Consider the following 17,481-nt stretch of genomic DNA (forward strand, 5'->3'; position numbering starts at 1 on the left):
GAACATCAGACAACAAAACTGCAGATCACACAGACAAAGGACCATGTGTTTTAAATATACGCTGCCAATCACGCCACGTCTGTGGTTAATCCATTCCTCTGGCTTGATTCCCCGGACCAGTTTGCCGTCTTCTCTTCATTGGAATAACACAGAGAAAACTCTAGGTTAATGGATATGGATGCCTGCATCATAGAGTGATATGTGCAAGAGAGCTGGCACCTCCTTCACTCTGCCAGTTTGCAGTGTTACAATACAATGCCTCCAAAGCTTTTTACTGTGAGTGTGCAGCGAGTTGAACTGACTCCTTCCGTTGATCTGCTCTACTATCTTGGCCACGGCTCAGTAAATAGGCATGTGTTTGATCTGCATGGTGTTTGTCATGTTGGTGAGATGATCTCTGCACCAGCTGACGTCTTAAAAGGCGCAGCGGGCAAAGTGAATCGCGGTGCCAAAGCAAAGGCTCGGCCAGCAATACACAGACCCACAAAGGCACACTGTGCAAACATAGCAGCAGTGATGTATGTTTGTTCAGCATTCTCACACACCGAAGACAAAACAGACAGATCCAAAGACAAACACACACTTACGCATCAACACACACACACACACACACACACACACACACACACACACACACACACACACACACACACACACACTAACACAGAGAGCAAAAGGCAGACTTTTTCTGCTGACACCACCCCTGGTGCTATCACAGCTATTTTGTCTTTTCTCTTTTTCTTTGCTTGAACTCTTTCAAAAGCTCTTGCATTTGAAGGCACACAGACACAACACAAACTGTCATTTTTTCTCACACATGCATAATTGGCTGGGTGATGATCAAAACAGGTGGCCTTGTGATCCACACCATATTTGCCTGTAGAAAGAAGTGGAGATCCTGCGGTGCACTGTGGCCAGTACTGTGCCTAGTGTAGCTTAAAGAATCACTGAGACAGAAGCTTGAGTGAGAGGGCATGGAGGGGTCACAACCGTCTAGTCGCTGACTGGGAGGATCACAGTACAACCTTTCAATTTGAAAAGCAAATTTGTACATAGTTGCTTGTAGCTTAAAGTAGCATAAAGAAGAAAGGCTTTATCACCAAAATGTATCACAAACAAGTTGATATTGTAGAAATAAGTTTAGGTTAAGCAGAGCATGTGAGCAGAGAGCGAGCGAGAGGATTTTGGATGGAACACAGAGCGGATTTTTAAAATGTTGGCGCGTCGCCTTATCTTCCCACGCTCCAATTTCGCTCCAATACCGCTCACACCATGAGTTTGAATCATGCCCGAGCCCGTCTCTGTGTTACTGCAGCACAGTACATGCAGATGAACGGCGCCCGCCCCCCCTCTTTATGCTGCCGGTGCCTGTTATCCGGCGGACTTTTGTAACACCTTACTTGAAGGTATCTACATAAGAGTGACATGACAGTGTCATGAACACATGACACTGTCATGACACATGAACCCTAACCCTACCCATAATCATAACTTGTCATGACAAAAACCGAATGACACGTACTAAAAGAAGGGTTATGTCATAAACGTTTCTGACTTGTTTATAATGTTTATGACACGTTCATGACAGTGTCATGTCACACTTATGTAGATACCGTCAAGTAAAGTGTAACCCATCCCTGGACATGAAGGGAGGGTGGGGGCAGAAATACAACGCAGGTTTTTTTCTTTTTTTTTAGAGCCAAGGTGAGCGATATTGAGCGGTGTGGCATTGCACGGGGGAGCGGAAGGAACTAACAGCTCCGTGAGCGGAAATTCTCACCTCCCCACTCCGCTCACATGCTCTGACGATAAGTGCTTTTACTGTGTCTTTTGTCTTACCCGTGGCAACTATGATCCCCGGTGCAGAACTCTTGGTGGAAATTGTTCCTGACAAGTAAGGGTTCTCTGACATTTGCAGTTGGAGATGGAGCGAACAGAAAGGCTGCACAGGAAGAAGAAAAATAAAGTTAAATGTTAAATGTTAAGTTGAAGAGAAAATAAATAATTGTCAAAACAGTGCATATTCATGTGAAAAGTAATTTGCACATTGCTTTGTCTAAGTGATTTTCTGTACTGTATTGTGTTGAATCTTATTTACAGTAAGTGTTATATAAATTAATTTTAGTTGTCGCTGTGAAATTGGCAATGATTAATGATAGGGTCAGAACAAAATTATAGAGCAAAAACAAACAAGCCAGATTCATTAGTCTCCCAAAGACTACTAACCGTGCCTTCATGTATTTTAGCTAATTGCATTTAATCTGTCATTAATACAAAGAGAGATGGAATTTGCATTAAAGAATGAAGCCAAGTCTCTCTGGCATGCACACAACAGAAGACAATTACATTTGTTCACAGAGCAGAAAAAAAAAAATTGTGTCTGCTTTCATCTTTGCAGCAGACAGCGTGTCACTGGCGTGAGGACATCAAGGCAGTGGGACAGGACAGGGTAATCAAAAGCTATCTACGGCAGTAATTAAAATGTCACATGAGTGCACAATCATAGGGAACCTGTAAGCCACACCACACGGCCCCGGAGTCACCTCTTAAACAGCATGAAGTCCTCCTAATGTCTCAAACATGATTCTCCCTGACAGTCCCCCTGTTAGTGTTAGTTGGAGGGAGGCTCTGGAACGAGACATGCTGTTTCTGGATCTGCCAGCGTAGCACCTCGTCTGACTTTTTCTTAAAGCACAATTTGCAATTTCCAAAGTGTTTATCATTTAACAAACATCTATATTAAACACTAATATTAGGTTTGCCACATTATGTTGCAGTAAAAGGCAAAACTGACCTGAATATTATTTTGTTTATAAATTTAAGTTTAAAGGTCCCATTTCATGCTCCTTTTCAGGTTCATACTTGTATTTTGGGTTTCTACTAGAACATGTTTACCTGCTTCAATATTTAAAAAACACATTCTTTTTTTCATACTGTCTGTCTGAATATATCTGTATTCACGCTCTGTCTCAAACGCTCCGTTTTAGCACTTTGGCCACCATCCCGCAAAAAGCCTGCTCTGATTGATCAACGTTTTTGGGTCTTATGCATCTCTGCTCTCTGCACTGTCATTGCAGCCGGGAAATGACTCTAACGGCACTGTGACAGCACTTTTTACCTACATATAGTATAGTTATATAGGCCCAGTTTCTGAATACGGACTGTGGAGTGATTTGATACTTTCACAGTATTTATATAGCATGGGAATCTCAATTTTTAAAATATGGGACCTTTAAACAGCTTGTTTCTTATTTGCAGCCATTAAAATTGGAAGGGACTAAAGAGGTGAATTGCATTGCCAATCAGTACCACTTTCTAATAAAGCACCCCTGTATATGTTTATGTATAAAGGATTTAAAAGTTCTAACTAATTTACTAATGCTTTCTAAAGCAGTTACAAGCCATGAATAAAAACATCTTTCTATTTGCCAAAAAATGGAAAATGTCTATTGTTGGTGTATATTCCATTGTTAATCAATTGATTTTTGTCGAGATGCCCTGCAGCTCTTTCAGACGGTCAGTGTATAGAAGGATCTTCCTGAAGAACTAAAGAGCTAGCAGTTGGAATCCCAAACTGGCAGAATAGGTCTGGGTTAATGTTTATATGAAAAACACAATCCTTGTATGAATGTACATACAGTAGTTCCCACTACATTCACTTAGTTATGTTACCACAACCCCCTGTGCATCATATTGGCTTATTTGTCACTATGTACCAGAACATTGTCACAGCAGGAGCCCAGTTGCTTTCTTTGCTGCACTATTAATTTTTATTAATTAATTATTAATTTTGATGATACGAAGACACCACTTCCTGCATGTTTTTGAAATAAATGTGTAGTACTCACAAGTATGCAGTGAATTTCGTTTCCATCCAGGTTAGCTGCAGGAGCCTGCAGCAGCCTCCAGTCCCGGCCTTTGTTGTAGGTCATGTAGGTCTTGACCTGGTTGTCTTGCCTCTTGTTAGCAATCAACATGCCTTTAATTCCTGCCACCTGGCAAACACAGATACACAGCAGGTTAAATCTCATCTTTACCCTCTTAATGCAAACGGGCAGGGTGCATTTTATACTGTATTTACCTCTCCCGTAACAGTTTAGTCCTCCATTGCAGATGAAGAAGCATACCCACTGCACACATCAGAAAGAGCATCTTGTGTATTGAGGCAGCATCTTCACAATACAAGCTCAGTTAAATGCAAATGGTGTGTCTATCCTTTCTCGCTGCGTTTGACAGTCTGGCAGAGTCGGCTGCTTTTTCTTATTCTGTGCTAAGTGCTGTCTGTAATTATATCCTTACACGTCTCAGCAATCCAGACAGTAAAAAATAATGGGCGTTAAGAAAGTAACACCATGTCTATTTTCTCACAGTCAGACGAATCTCCCCAAACACTCACTCTCAACGCTCTCAATCTTCCTCTATACTACCATTGAAATTTAATTCATTATTTTTTTTAAATAAATATTTACTACAGCACTTGTATGCATATGCATTGCCAATGCCACTATCAGCATGTGGTTGTTGTTATACGTTCTGTCCACTGGCGGGCTTTCCAACATTAGCTTCGAAGAGGCCCCTACGTCATGGTGCGTTGCATTTCTGGCAAACGGCCGCTTTGTTTACATATATTTTCAGCCATGAGCACACAGTGATGAACACAACTCAACAGAGAACCCTGTAATCAAACATTATCTAACAAGTGTAGTGAAACAGCTCTGTTGTAAAGGGTAACGGTACTCAGTTAGCACAATGACATCATCTTAGAAAGCATGCTAACAGCATTGATAAGTAGGCTTATGCCAAACAGAGCTGTCACTACTATTTTAGTGATCTATAAGCAACCTGTTTGTTGCAGATTGTCACGTTACTGAGAATACAGCTGTTAGAAGATAAAATATGAAGTCGAAGCTAACTCTGACAGCTGTAGGGAAGCTAACATTTAGGCTACGTTAGCTGTCTCCATTGTTAAGGAAAAACTGAGGAGCAGCACAACTCATTTCACATAAGTGAAGAAGATTCAGGAGACCTTGATTGAATTACACAGGACTAATTAATAAAAACTCAATTGAGGAAAGAATTAAGCAGGCAGTACATGTTGTTAAATGTTTAATCTGAGCCCTAAAGGATTTTTGACAACCTCTGGACCTTCCTCCACAGCGCTGCGGAGGAAGGTTTGGCTAGTCCACACAGCATTCCGGGATGGGAGAAAAATGTGCTCTGGTTTATTGACATTTCTTTAAACCAATCACAATCGTCATGGGCGGTGCTAAACTCCAGACGGTGCCTCTGCTAAATAGTCTCAGGAAGGAACTAGTTTTGGTGGAACATGTGTAAGTTCAAAAGTAGTTTTAGTCGTGCAACAGAAAACTCAGATTGGACAGATAGTCTAGCTAGCTGTCTGGATTTACCCTGCAGAGATCTGAGGAGCAGTTAACCATAGTCCTCACACATCAGCCGGAGGTTAGAACCCCAACACAAAGAAAGCAGAGCAATCCCCGGAGTGGAATGTCACGGACATAGACTAGTGACGACGACTATGTTATGGCAACTGAATTGCTCAGGACCCAAGGAAGCGCAGTGTGGAGTTTGAAGTTGTTTGGATGAGCGGTTCTGGAAAAAACTGCAAGCAGCGATTCCACAGGCCGAGCAATGGGCCCGTTGTGCACAGGCATGTTTTCAATGGGCTGCACTTTTACATAGAAACACCCTCATAGAGACATGCACCTCTTTTCCAAAATCGTCCTTGCTAGTTGTCTCTCAGGTTGTAAAATAATCAGTCAACTACACCAAAGTGTGATATGCAATGGATATGGACAGAGTCCCTCCAAATGGTTGCCATAGTAAAGGGCTCTGTTCCCTCCCTGAAGGGAGCACGTCTGTATAATTGACACTAATGGGCAGTGCATTTGACATTGTCATAGAAACATGGCGTTCAGGATTGACGCGGCTAACGACGGTCTTCCCATCCTGTCAATCACTGCAGTCATTATTCATTGCCTCCACCTTCTCTATCACATGTGCACGCACACACACGCGTACGCGCACACACACACACACACACACACACACAAGGAGAAGCATGCGCCCCCACCACCACATTTCTCTCTATCCATCACTCACACCTACCACACTCTACTTTCTTGACAACTAAGTGAAGGACAAAGGCATAGATCTCTATTCTACAGCATAGATTACTCTTAGCGGTGCAGAATTTAAAGGAATACTCCCAACATTTCGAGAAATTATGATTTTCTGCCTTTGTGCGTTGACGATTTAAAGCAGTCCTGCCATTTGCTGAATGCCAAGGGAGTGGAAATGAAAAAGAGGATGGAGCAGGGAGATTGTTCTGCAGCATGTGATCAGAGACAGCCAACAGCCAGCTGCTTTTTATAATCTCTGCTACCATCAGTGACACATGAGTCATAACTCTGACCACAATGTACACGCGGTGGACACGGGCAAACTCTTCCATTTAATATTTTATTTTTCAATGTTTTTTCACACAGAGACAGAGGACATTACACAACACCTCTGCTGTCAATTGCTCTAAACACACATCTCAATTTGCTGCAACTGACACAGCTCCAGACTCTGTTGACTTAGTCCTATTATTATAAAATAAGGAAGACACTGATGGGTGCAGGCAGGGGTAAATGCTAGATCAGATCTGCTAGACATGTCAACGTAGTAAGGTTTAGGCGTGAGGTGTGGGTATTGGTTAGGGTTAGGGTAAGAATGATAGGGTATGCCAATCAGAGGCAGAATAAGGCAGAAATAAGGCGGGCCGCGAGGCACTTCCTGTGACATTGACACGTCTAGTGGATCCGATCTAGCATCCACCACAGGGAGGGGACCTTTGTTGCATTTCAGGCAAATCTAAACATACCTCATATACTCATATATGAACAATTAAATGCAACCGTTGCATTATCTGATGACAACATCAATATACATTTTATTTATTGCATCTGTGAAGCAGTGTTCCTTACAAAAATGATATTCAATTCAATGGATCTATCAATTATTATTAGTCTTGTATGTGAAGACACCCCAAGGAAGGCATTGAGTGTCTGGAATTAGATTTTTTTCATGCCATATCTTACTCAAAGCTCATTTGTTCCTCTTTGAAATGATTTATTTCCTCCTTATAGAGCATCATGTTTCTGGAACCCTAGCTGAAATCTTCATTTTGCTCAAACACAAAGCACAAACAAAGCAACGTTAGCATTACTTTGGGGTCATGTGTGTGTGTGTGTCCACCTGACAAATAAAAGTCCAATATTCACTCTCCCTTTAGCTTTGTTTTGATTTCAATCAACTAAATGCTCCACTATGTTCTCCAGCTAACTTTGTCTGTTTTCTGTTTAGTGATAATGAGCTGGTAGTATACAGGGAGTTTATCAGAGCTTTTTTACTGAAAGAAGCTGTCTGCTGCAGCTAAAAACAGAGTCGTAAGACCAGAGTTTGCGGGCCTCAAACCAAAACAATAATGCTAAAAGAAGCTAAAGAGCTCTATAAAGTGGGAGGCATAGACTGAATGAAAAGATGGACGATGTGTCTTCACTTCCTCCGACTGTACAAAGTGAAACCAAAATATCCTGGATACGTGCGCTGCCGTCTTGTTATTTTGGAGCTAGAGTCTGTGAGGTAATGATCAGATAAATATGTAATGGAGCCGCTGTATCAATGTCCCGCCCATACACCCGCCCGACCTATCACAGCTGTCAATCACTGTTTCACCCTGTTTTTATAGCATCAAATAACTAAAAAAACAAACTTAGCAGAAAAATGAACACTTGAACAAACATCAGCATCATCAGAAATAAGTAAAATTACATAAAACATATCTGGGAAAAATGTATTTGAGTTGTACTTTGATTTCCATCCGCTAACATAGTAGATCATGACCTACACTGCAGCCAGCCGCCGGGGGAGACCCAGACGTTTTGGCTTCACTTATACAGTTTATGCATCAACACCTGGAGGTCAGATAGTGACTTGATCCATAGTTGGTGCAGCTTTAAACTTAAATGTTTGCAGTCTGTAATACAGAATGCCACTATAAGTTTCACTTTAAAAACTGAGAAAGCATCTTTACCTTTTCACCACCGTCTGAAAGTACTCCATCCACCAGCTCGTTGATGTTGTGCTGCTTAGCAGCTTTTCAATAACATGTTATTTTTTCCTGAATGGAATGATCACATGAGGAGTAGGGCCTGTGGGTATATATTTCAAAATGTTCAGTGAATTAAAACATGGCTGCCAATATGAAAACACTGCTATTTAGTACAATGGTGCGTCTTTATTGAACAGCAGGGAATAGTATTTTGCATTATATTATATGGCTTATTTGTTGAATCACAGCTTTGTGGCTTTAAGCGTGCTGGCAGGAAAAAAAAACACAAACATGAAGGGCTACATCATTGTGAGTATCAGAATTATCCAGATCTGGGCGCCTGGGTAGCTCAGTCCTCAGAGCAGCAGCCGCAGGTTCAGTTCCAACCTGCGGCCCTTTGCTGCATGTCATTCCCCCTCTCTCTCCCCTTTCAAGTCTAAGCTGTCCTGTCGAAAATAATAATACTAATTATCCAGATCATCTAATACTCTTCACTGACAACAATCCACTTCATGTCTTCAATCAATCATTCAGAGCTGTTTATAGTGAGCTATAAATGATTTTTGATACAGTGAACCCCAGCCTAGCGGAGTGATATTTGTCGGAGAGCAGGTGGCGGCTCTCACCTCTCAGATTGCAGCGACGTTTAGCGGCTGATGTAGAGCCCTGATGTCAACAGAAAATGAGTTTGCACAACAAAGGCTCATGACTACAGAATTTGCCCTTATCCAATCGGATTGACAATAAAAATAATCCTAATTTAGAAGATAATTGTGCAGTTTTCTGTGTGGAAACGGCATAATTGGTTTTTAGGGAGGAGGATGCAACGAGAAGAGGGGCCCTCTGGGAAGAGACAGGACTCCTAAGTGGGAAAACAAAAAAACAACTTTCACATACATTGCTGTCTCCCCTAGGTCTGTTCGTAGCGGTGTCTTCTCTCTGGAACATTAGGCCTGTGAAGTGCAGTTTGTCAGGGTCTTACAGCAATACATGGGTTGAGTTCCATAGTGTATATCTTACCCTGTGTAATGGCTCTGATTTATCAGAGACAGCAGTTCATCATCTATCTCTAGTTTAGGTTTCTGATCAAGAACGGAGCCCTTGACCGCGTGACAGATGCAATTAAAAAACGCCTTATCATCTCATGCTGCACGGTGAAATGCTTTTACAGCGGCATGGTAATAGGAGCTGCACACACACACACACCACACACACACACACACACACACCACACACACACACACGCACACACACACACACACACACACACACACATAAGCACACCCAAGCACACACACACACACACACACCACACACACACACACACACACACAAGCACACACACACACAAGCACACACCACACACACACACACACACACACACACACACACACACACACACACACACACACACACACACACACACACCGCTGCTGGCCAATATCTCACTTTCTTCACTCTCAGCCACACCTGCCAGTGTAGGAGTGATAAACTGGGTTCACCAGGGAGTGGAGAAGGAGAGAAATCTACTTTCCTGCTATGAATGCTAATGCAAACACATACAGTAGCTAGCCAGCAAGCTAACAAGGTCCAGAGGTGCATGGCAGCGAGCCCCATTAAGCATGCTCTTTATGCCGCATATGTCTGCTGTCAGCAAGATAGACGAGCGCAGCCTATAATGCAAACCTAACCATGTAAGACATATATGTCGAGGTTTATTCCTCGACACAGAGGTCTAGGGTTCGATTCCGACTTGTGACAGTTTCCTGCATGTCTTTCCCCCTCTCTCTCTCCTCTTTCATATATCAGCTGTCCTATCAATTAAAGGCAGAAATGACCAAAAAAGACACCAAGCACCAATAACACCAAAGGCACCTGACCAAGCATTGCTATTTGGGAGTAAGAATGTGTTGGTAAAACACAAACTGAGCGACTGCAGTTACTTTTTTAAACTCACTGCGGCCAAGTCATTACCCTATGACTTAAAGCTGCACTGATCAATATTTTAATATTAACAGACAGTACACTCCCTGCATGACAGATAACGTCAGCAACTAACTGGGGAGCCTAGTGGAGCATTTAGCAACTTACCAGCCAATTATTTCCCTCAGGAAATAATTGGAGGAGTGAATATTGGACACAGTTCATCAGATGTACAGATTGTCTTTCTTTATTATATGTATTGTCATTTGTCAATAGTTACAGAAAAAATTACATACATCTTAAATCTCAGGCTCCCTCCAACCATGCTCCATAAATAAGTACAAAAAGAAAATCATGCAAGTAAAGTTAAAAAAAGAGTTTAATGTCTACTGTGTAACTAGGCAACTGTTTGCTAACACGTGCACCAATCCATTTTCACTTGTATCATATTGTGATGATATGATAAAAACTAACAGAATTAGATATTGAAGGTTTTTTGTCTTCATCAATGCATTCTTAAATTAAAAAAAACATTTATATCCAAATCAAGTAGTGTCACATAAACTCATATCTACCCTTCAGAACTCTGAGCAGCAGAAATGTGACCGTTCTATGTCATTACTAGTACTACTACTAATAATAATGAAGTCCTACAGTAATAATAGCCTGCATGTTTTTCTTTATTATTATTATATTCATTAAACATTTATAACTCAGATTTAGCTTTTGTCTAGTGTTAGTCCCTGCATTAAAGGAGTATTCCATGTAATTGAGTATTGTATAAAAGTAAGAGACGGACAAGAGACAGAATAAAGAATAGTACAAATGGAGGCAGCAGAGGCCAGGATATTCTGACTTTTAGTTCCTTGTGCAGGTCAAACTCTGTGGATACTACATTTCCCATAATGTAACTTGATATCGTCTTTTTGTTTGTACATGCAAAATGCCCACGTTTCTGTTAAAAATGTGTAGCCTGGTGACATCTTAGGGGGTTATTTTCTCAGACTTCACAAAGCTCCTTCAGAGCCACTGAAGACATTATACAACATTACTTTCACAGGCTAGTAAACTAATCTTGATGTGTAAAATTGGTGGACCCCTTTAAAGGACATGTTAATCAACTTGGGAGTGATAGAACGAGGTATGGAAGGTTCAAAATCCTGTGTGTTTGGTTGACATTTGGATCAGATGTGGGCCTTTAAAATGTGATTGGTTCACGGGCGAATATACTGCAGGAAAATTCAGCAGCAGCAGCAAAGAAATTGTTGGGTCATTGCCATCAATTAATAACCCTTATGGATGCACCACAAGGGTCATTTTGTGAAATGGGACATAGAAACCTGAATGTACTGCACATTTAACCACATAAAATTCCACATTCATGTGCATGTACTTTATGGTAGATCTTAAAGCTTTAGTGCGTAACTTTTTGATATTAATGAACGTCCGTTACATTCAAGCCAAATGAGTAATTAAGACTATGAGCTCCACACAACTCTCTCTGGATTTCTCAGTGTGACTATGTTCAGAAGATTGTGGCGTCAGGAGACTTTCCCGCACAGAAACTAGAGTGAAGATAATTACCTCTTCAATTCAAGTCAATCATGTTTTTTATTTTTTATTAGCACCATGTATATTGTTCAGACATACAAAACATTCCACAATGTATGACAGGCAACGTCAGATTATGCACCATCATGTTTTTTTAGTCCTCCGTGTCCTCCTTGGCTACTAGCAACTGTGTGGAGGGGGGGTGGGTGAGCATGCACGATCACGGAAGGCTTGTATCATGTGGACGCAACAACACTGGTGTTGTCATTACTTAGAATTCCTCATGCTGGGGACAGAAACTACACACTATAGCTTTAAGAAGTAATGGAAAAGTAAAAGTCCCTGTAACTTCCTACTGTATAATCAATGAAAACCTTACTGTATGACTGATTTCATCAGGTGCCTACCTCGTACAGATCCAGCATCTGGTTCCCTCCGATGCCCCTAGTGGTCTTGACATTTTCCATGGCCAAGGTGAAGTAGATCCCTCTGGTGTCAGACAGGTAGAGGTTATAGGTGTCGTTCTGGTTCCACTCCTGTACCGCCGCAAAGACCTGCTTCTCATCAGTGCTGACAATGTGTAAATCCTATCAGGGAGCAGGGAGAGATTAAGAGGAGTTATGACTGGTAGCGGAGAGGTGACGGATTAGAACATGCTGACCCTGTGGGACTGGTCATGAGATCAACGCTGCAGTGTGAATACAAATGTTTGACGACATACTGTAATGTATAGCCCACTGAGGGGCTCACTAAACGTGTGAGTTTAAAAGGACAGTATGCCAGCTTTTTAAGGGGAAACAAACGCCTGTGGCTCAACGCATTTTTTTAACCAATCTACATAAATGTCACTGTTGTGACAGCACCAAATTCAAAAGCTTTCAGGGATAGGAATGGGAATACTTTACTGATTAATTAACTCTGGGACATTCTGGAATTAAAACTGATTTCTATGACTCTTAAAAAATAAAATGAATACAAATATATAAAATAATACATAAAATAATAAAATAATAATAAAAATTAGGGATGTCCCAATCATCTTTTTGGGCCCCTGGTCCCAGTCCGATTTTTTTTTTAAAATATTGAATACATGCCTATACGGAGTCCCGATTCGATACTTGTATTTGCGCAGATAATAGAGCTGCACACAGTTTTTTTTTGTTTACAAAAATACTAAGTAAACAAAATAACTAAAATATGTCTTAAAGCTTAATAAATGTAATGGTGCCTCTGCAAAATAACCTCGGAAAAGGAACTTGTTTGGTTGAACATGTGGACGTTCAAAAGTAGTTTTAGTCGTGCAACAGAAAACTCCGATTGGACAGCTAGTCTAGCTAGCTGTCTGGATTTACCCTGCAGAGATCTGAGGACCAGTTAACCATAGTCCTCACAAATCCACCAGAGGTTAGAACGCCAACACAAAGGAAGAGGAAGGGGACGGACATCTGGCCTAAGAAGAGGGCAGAATTTCCGGCAGCACCACAATCCCGAAAGTGGAATGTTGTCGATATAGACTCCAGGATTCCAGCAAATCCCCAATCAAAAAATGAACGTAAAAGTTCCCCGCTGGACAACAAAACTTAAACTTAGTGACGCTTCTTGCGGTTAATAGTCAAACTTTGATTTTCTTCTCGTGTTTACTGATGTCGGCTCCAGAGAATAACAGCCTGTAAGTGTGGTGACTTCCTGGTGGAATCACAGTAGAGTTGTGGAGAACTGGAGTAATCCGCTTCTGTAAAACGGACGACTAAGAAAGACAGACTTTTTTACTCATTGCCGAGGGATGCAAGCTACGAGACACTCTCAGGACGGACACTGGTTAGTGGCCGCGTGCCATCTTGGTTTGAAAATGCCGGCATCCAGGCGGTCTGGCAGTGTGTCTGTGGTGCAGGGCGTGTGTGACTAAAGGCAGCAATCACTACAAGCTGATGTACATGATCGGAGTAATGTAATAATGACGATCCCCAATCAGTTAATCCAAAACGTGTGATCAGGATCGGGACATCCTTAGTAAAAATGTTGCTGCAACTTACCTTAGGCAGTGAATATTTGGGTAGTTTGATTTGAATAAATGAGTCTCTCTTGTAGGACACATAATAGGAGGCTCGTCCTGATGTAGGAACCTAGAACACAGAGAGTACAATTCTTTTATTACATTGAATATTACGCATAGTGTTTCCCTCTATTATCAAGAGCTTTTGTTTTATACAAGCGTTGTTTTCGCAACATTGTACTTCTCTTTGACTATTTCTCTTAGCGCTGTAGTGATGGAGCTCTGCTGCTGAACGCATGCAGGGGACACCTTGTATCAAGGCCTCATGTGTAACCTCATCACTGACACCATATTGTATTTTCTCCTATCAATCACCCAAGTGGTGAGTGAAAGCGTACACATCAACCTCTATCTCTCTTTGTCCTGCTGGTTTTCAAGACGCTGCAAGATTCACAGGTTGTTTTTTTTCACTTGGCCATTTAAAGTGATCCCCTGGCTTGCATTCAGAGGATGCTGCCCTCTCTAGGTGTCAATGGTGGCTGGTGGTTTCAAAATGGACTTTGGTAAATATCTCGTAGGACAATCAATAGTCTCATTATTCTTTGTCAAGAGAAATCTTTAAATTGCCTAACCAAGCCTCGTCCGCAGGCTAAGAAAAAAAAAAAGTCGCCCATAATGGTCTAGACCATTAGCAAACACTCCAAGCTGTTGTTAGCTTATGCAGCAAAAAAACACAGGGCTGGTGGGTGTTGGAGAATTGTCATTAGCCTCGAAGCCATGGAAGCCAAGCACTTTATATACACACACACACACACACACACACACACACACACACACACACACACACATACATACACATACACATACACACACATAGAGACACAGAGTAAAGTGAGACCCCAGCTGTATATCACACTTTTCCCTCCTATCGATAACGACATGAAATTCATTAGAGGAAAACCTTCAAATCAAACTTGTGTCTCTCCGCTGAAGAGAAGCTATATCAGTATTAATGTTGTATGACAGGGCTGATTCTTTTTACTGATCTTGTAAGTGCTCTGAATGGCTCAGAAGAGAGAAAACAAGCTCTGGTAGGAAAATTGGCGACTAGCAGTAAACACTGCAGAATAGTCCCACATGCAATCGAGTGAAGGAGCAGGAGATCGATGGCAGGGTAACCAGAGGCAGTTTGAACTTTAAGAGGAATTGGTATGATTGATTTTCTTCCCCATCTCTTTCAGGATCTTTCGTCTGTGACGCATACGTGTTAAAATGTGGAGGTGCTAGGATTGAAGGGGAGGTTTAGGTTGAGTGCTTGTGAGTTTACTTGAAAGACTTCGGAGAGGTCAAACAGGATTGAAATATCTTTGGAGAACAACTCTATTTCTTTGTCTAATGTGCTGCCAAGGCCTGTAGGTGTCTCAGGTAAGTAGGCTTCTGAAAAATCCATGTTCTCTACTGAATAAAACATTTAGTGGGATCAAACAGCTGGAAGAGCACACTTACAACTACTACTATTACAACTGCTACTACTGAACATATTTATAAAAGGCATAATGTCCTTAATGACGTAGTAAGTGAAGTATATTTAGCAGAGGCAGTAGTAGAGCAGTGGCGGTTCTAGACCATCAGGTTGTAGCAGGTCAACAGTAAGGCAAGGCAGCTTTATTTGTATAGCACATTTCAGCAACAGGGCAATTCAAAGTTCTTTACATAAAACATTAAAGTGCAGTTAAAAACGATAAACAAAAATAAAAAAAATAAAAATAAAAACCAGGCAGGACCATATTTCTTTACCATCTCATCCACCACGGGCCCCGCAGGAACATGTGACTTTGTACTCTTGTTACCCATAACAAGAGTGGAAGTACTTCTCTTTACCTACAATATAGCCATCGCTATAAGGCTTGGTTTAATCAGGCAAACTTTGCAAAATCCTAAACAGTTCCAACTGTTTTCCTTTAGATTTTATCATAAAATCTATGTCACACCCACGTTGGAGAAATTCTCAGAAATATGTCCGTTATCTGTTCAAAAATACGATTAGATAAAAGACGAGCATAAAATTGACAGTGCAGTATAAGAAATTAACAATTATTTAAAGAATGGCAACTGAGAGTTGCGGCGGAGCTGCAGTTTTCTGGGAGTTTGTTCCAGATATGAGCATAAAAACTGAATACTGCTTCCTCCTGTTTAGTTCTGACTCTGGGGACAACAAGCAGACCTGTCCCAGACGACCTGAGAGGTCTGGGTGGGTCATAGTGTATAAAAGCATTATCACATTTTTCCAAATCCTGCCTTATGTCTTAACAGTAGATGCCACATACAAGTGATATACATCATCTGAAAGCTAAGAACCTGAAGATTAATTTTACATACAGCTCAGCACTGTGTGTCAAGCTTTTCGGTAACACTTTATTATATGGGTACATGAATGATCAATTATTAATTGATGCATGACTTCATGCATGTGAATGCACAAATGAATTAATGTAGTACTTCATGAACTATCAGTAATGTACAAGGATGAATAGTATCTCATGCATAACTTAAAGCTTTAGTGCGTAACTAATTAATTAATTACTTAGAATTCCTCATGGGGGATATATAAACTACGCACTATAGCTTTAATGCAGGAACAATACGTAAATTATTGCATCAATTAAGGTATTTGAATCATCTGATTCTGATTCATTCTGATTTATTAACGATGTTCATGTCTTCTTCATTGGTAATTCTGCAGTTAAAGTATCTGAATTGTAGTATTGTAATCATGAATAACTAAACATGACTTTTTCATTACTTCATCATCTTTGTGTCAAATAAAGTGCTGACCTGCTCCATCTTTAACATTGATAAATAAGATATGATTAATGGTGACAAATGCAGCTTTTGTCTTTGTGACCCTTCAAATAAAGTCAACCCTTCTGTCTATTTAGGCATCACATTGCATTAAAAATGGAAATTAAATCATCATTTTGGATTTCAAAGTTCAGGCTCTTGGAAGACTCTTGGAAGTTAGTAAAAATATGTAAAAACAATGCATGAATATCCTACTTGGATGAGCATTGTTCTTAGGCATTACTGTTTAAGTGTCTTATGTTGTTGTGAATAAAGTAACTATAACAATGCATCTGAAGTATACTGTATTTGTGTCAATGTAGTGACCTTTGTATCATTTTGCTCTTTTAATTCCTAATACATTAATGTTATACCACCATTAATCATATCTTATTTATCAATGTTAAAGATGGAGCAGGTCAGCACTTTATTTGAAGGGACACAAACATGATGTAGTAATGATTAGTTAATCATGATTACAACACTACAATTCATCAGAATATATGTACACTGCTGTGACATGAACATCATTAATAAATCAGAAATCATGATGATTGAAATACCTCAATTAATGCATTTATTAATGTATTGTTCCTGCATTAAGTCAGGCATGATAATCCTTGTACATTATTGATAGTTCATGAGGTACTACATGAATGAATTCATGCGTTTTCATGCATGAAGTCATGCATGAATTCATGATAATTCATTTACCCTTATTATAAAGTGTTACCAGTTTTGTAGTCATAAATTTGTAATAAAATTGTGTGTGTCTATTCAAATGTTGAAAGTTTAGAGAGTAAAATGCTTACAATATTATGATGGTAGTATATGATGCCAATTCTTAAGCTCTATTATGTTTCAAGTTGTTGCAGCAATCTTCATGTTGATACCATTTGTTACACAGATTAGGTGCAGAATTGAACTATTTTTAACTACTCTCGAGAATTAGTCAAAATGGTCCGAAATCTTGTTACTAAAAACAATTACGTTGTGTTATCGCTGCTTAAAAATCATTCACATTCTGTGTGAAAGTACTCATGACAAAAACAACAGT

General features: G+C 40.4%; 1 protein-coding gene across 1 annotated transcript in view; it reads right to left on the reverse strand.

The window, feature by feature from the left end:
• Window positions 1-17,481, reverse strand: part of sorcs3a (sortilin related VPS10 domain containing receptor 3a) — a 358,459-nt gene that overhangs the window by 62,065 nt on the left and 278,913 nt on the right. Inside the window, exons 8-11 of the mRNA XM_078270418.1 lie at window positions 13,624-13,713; window positions 11,998-12,177; window positions 3,849-3,995; window positions 1,840-1,942 (exon numbers count right to left, since the gene is read on the reverse strand). Coding sequence (XP_078126544.1) covers window positions 1,840-1,942; window positions 3,849-3,995; window positions 11,998-12,177; window positions 13,624-13,713 — 520 coding nt within the window. The remainder of the gene's footprint in view (window positions 1-1,839; window positions 1,943-3,848; window positions 3,996-11,997; window positions 12,178-13,623; window positions 13,714-17,481) is intronic.

This window comes from Sander vitreus, chromosome 2, assembly GCF_031162955.1.
Source record: "Sander vitreus isolate 19-12246 chromosome 2, sanVit1, whole genome shotgun sequence".
Taxonomy (NCBI): Eukaryota; Metazoa; Chordata; class Actinopteri; order Perciformes; family Percidae; genus Sander; species Sander vitreus.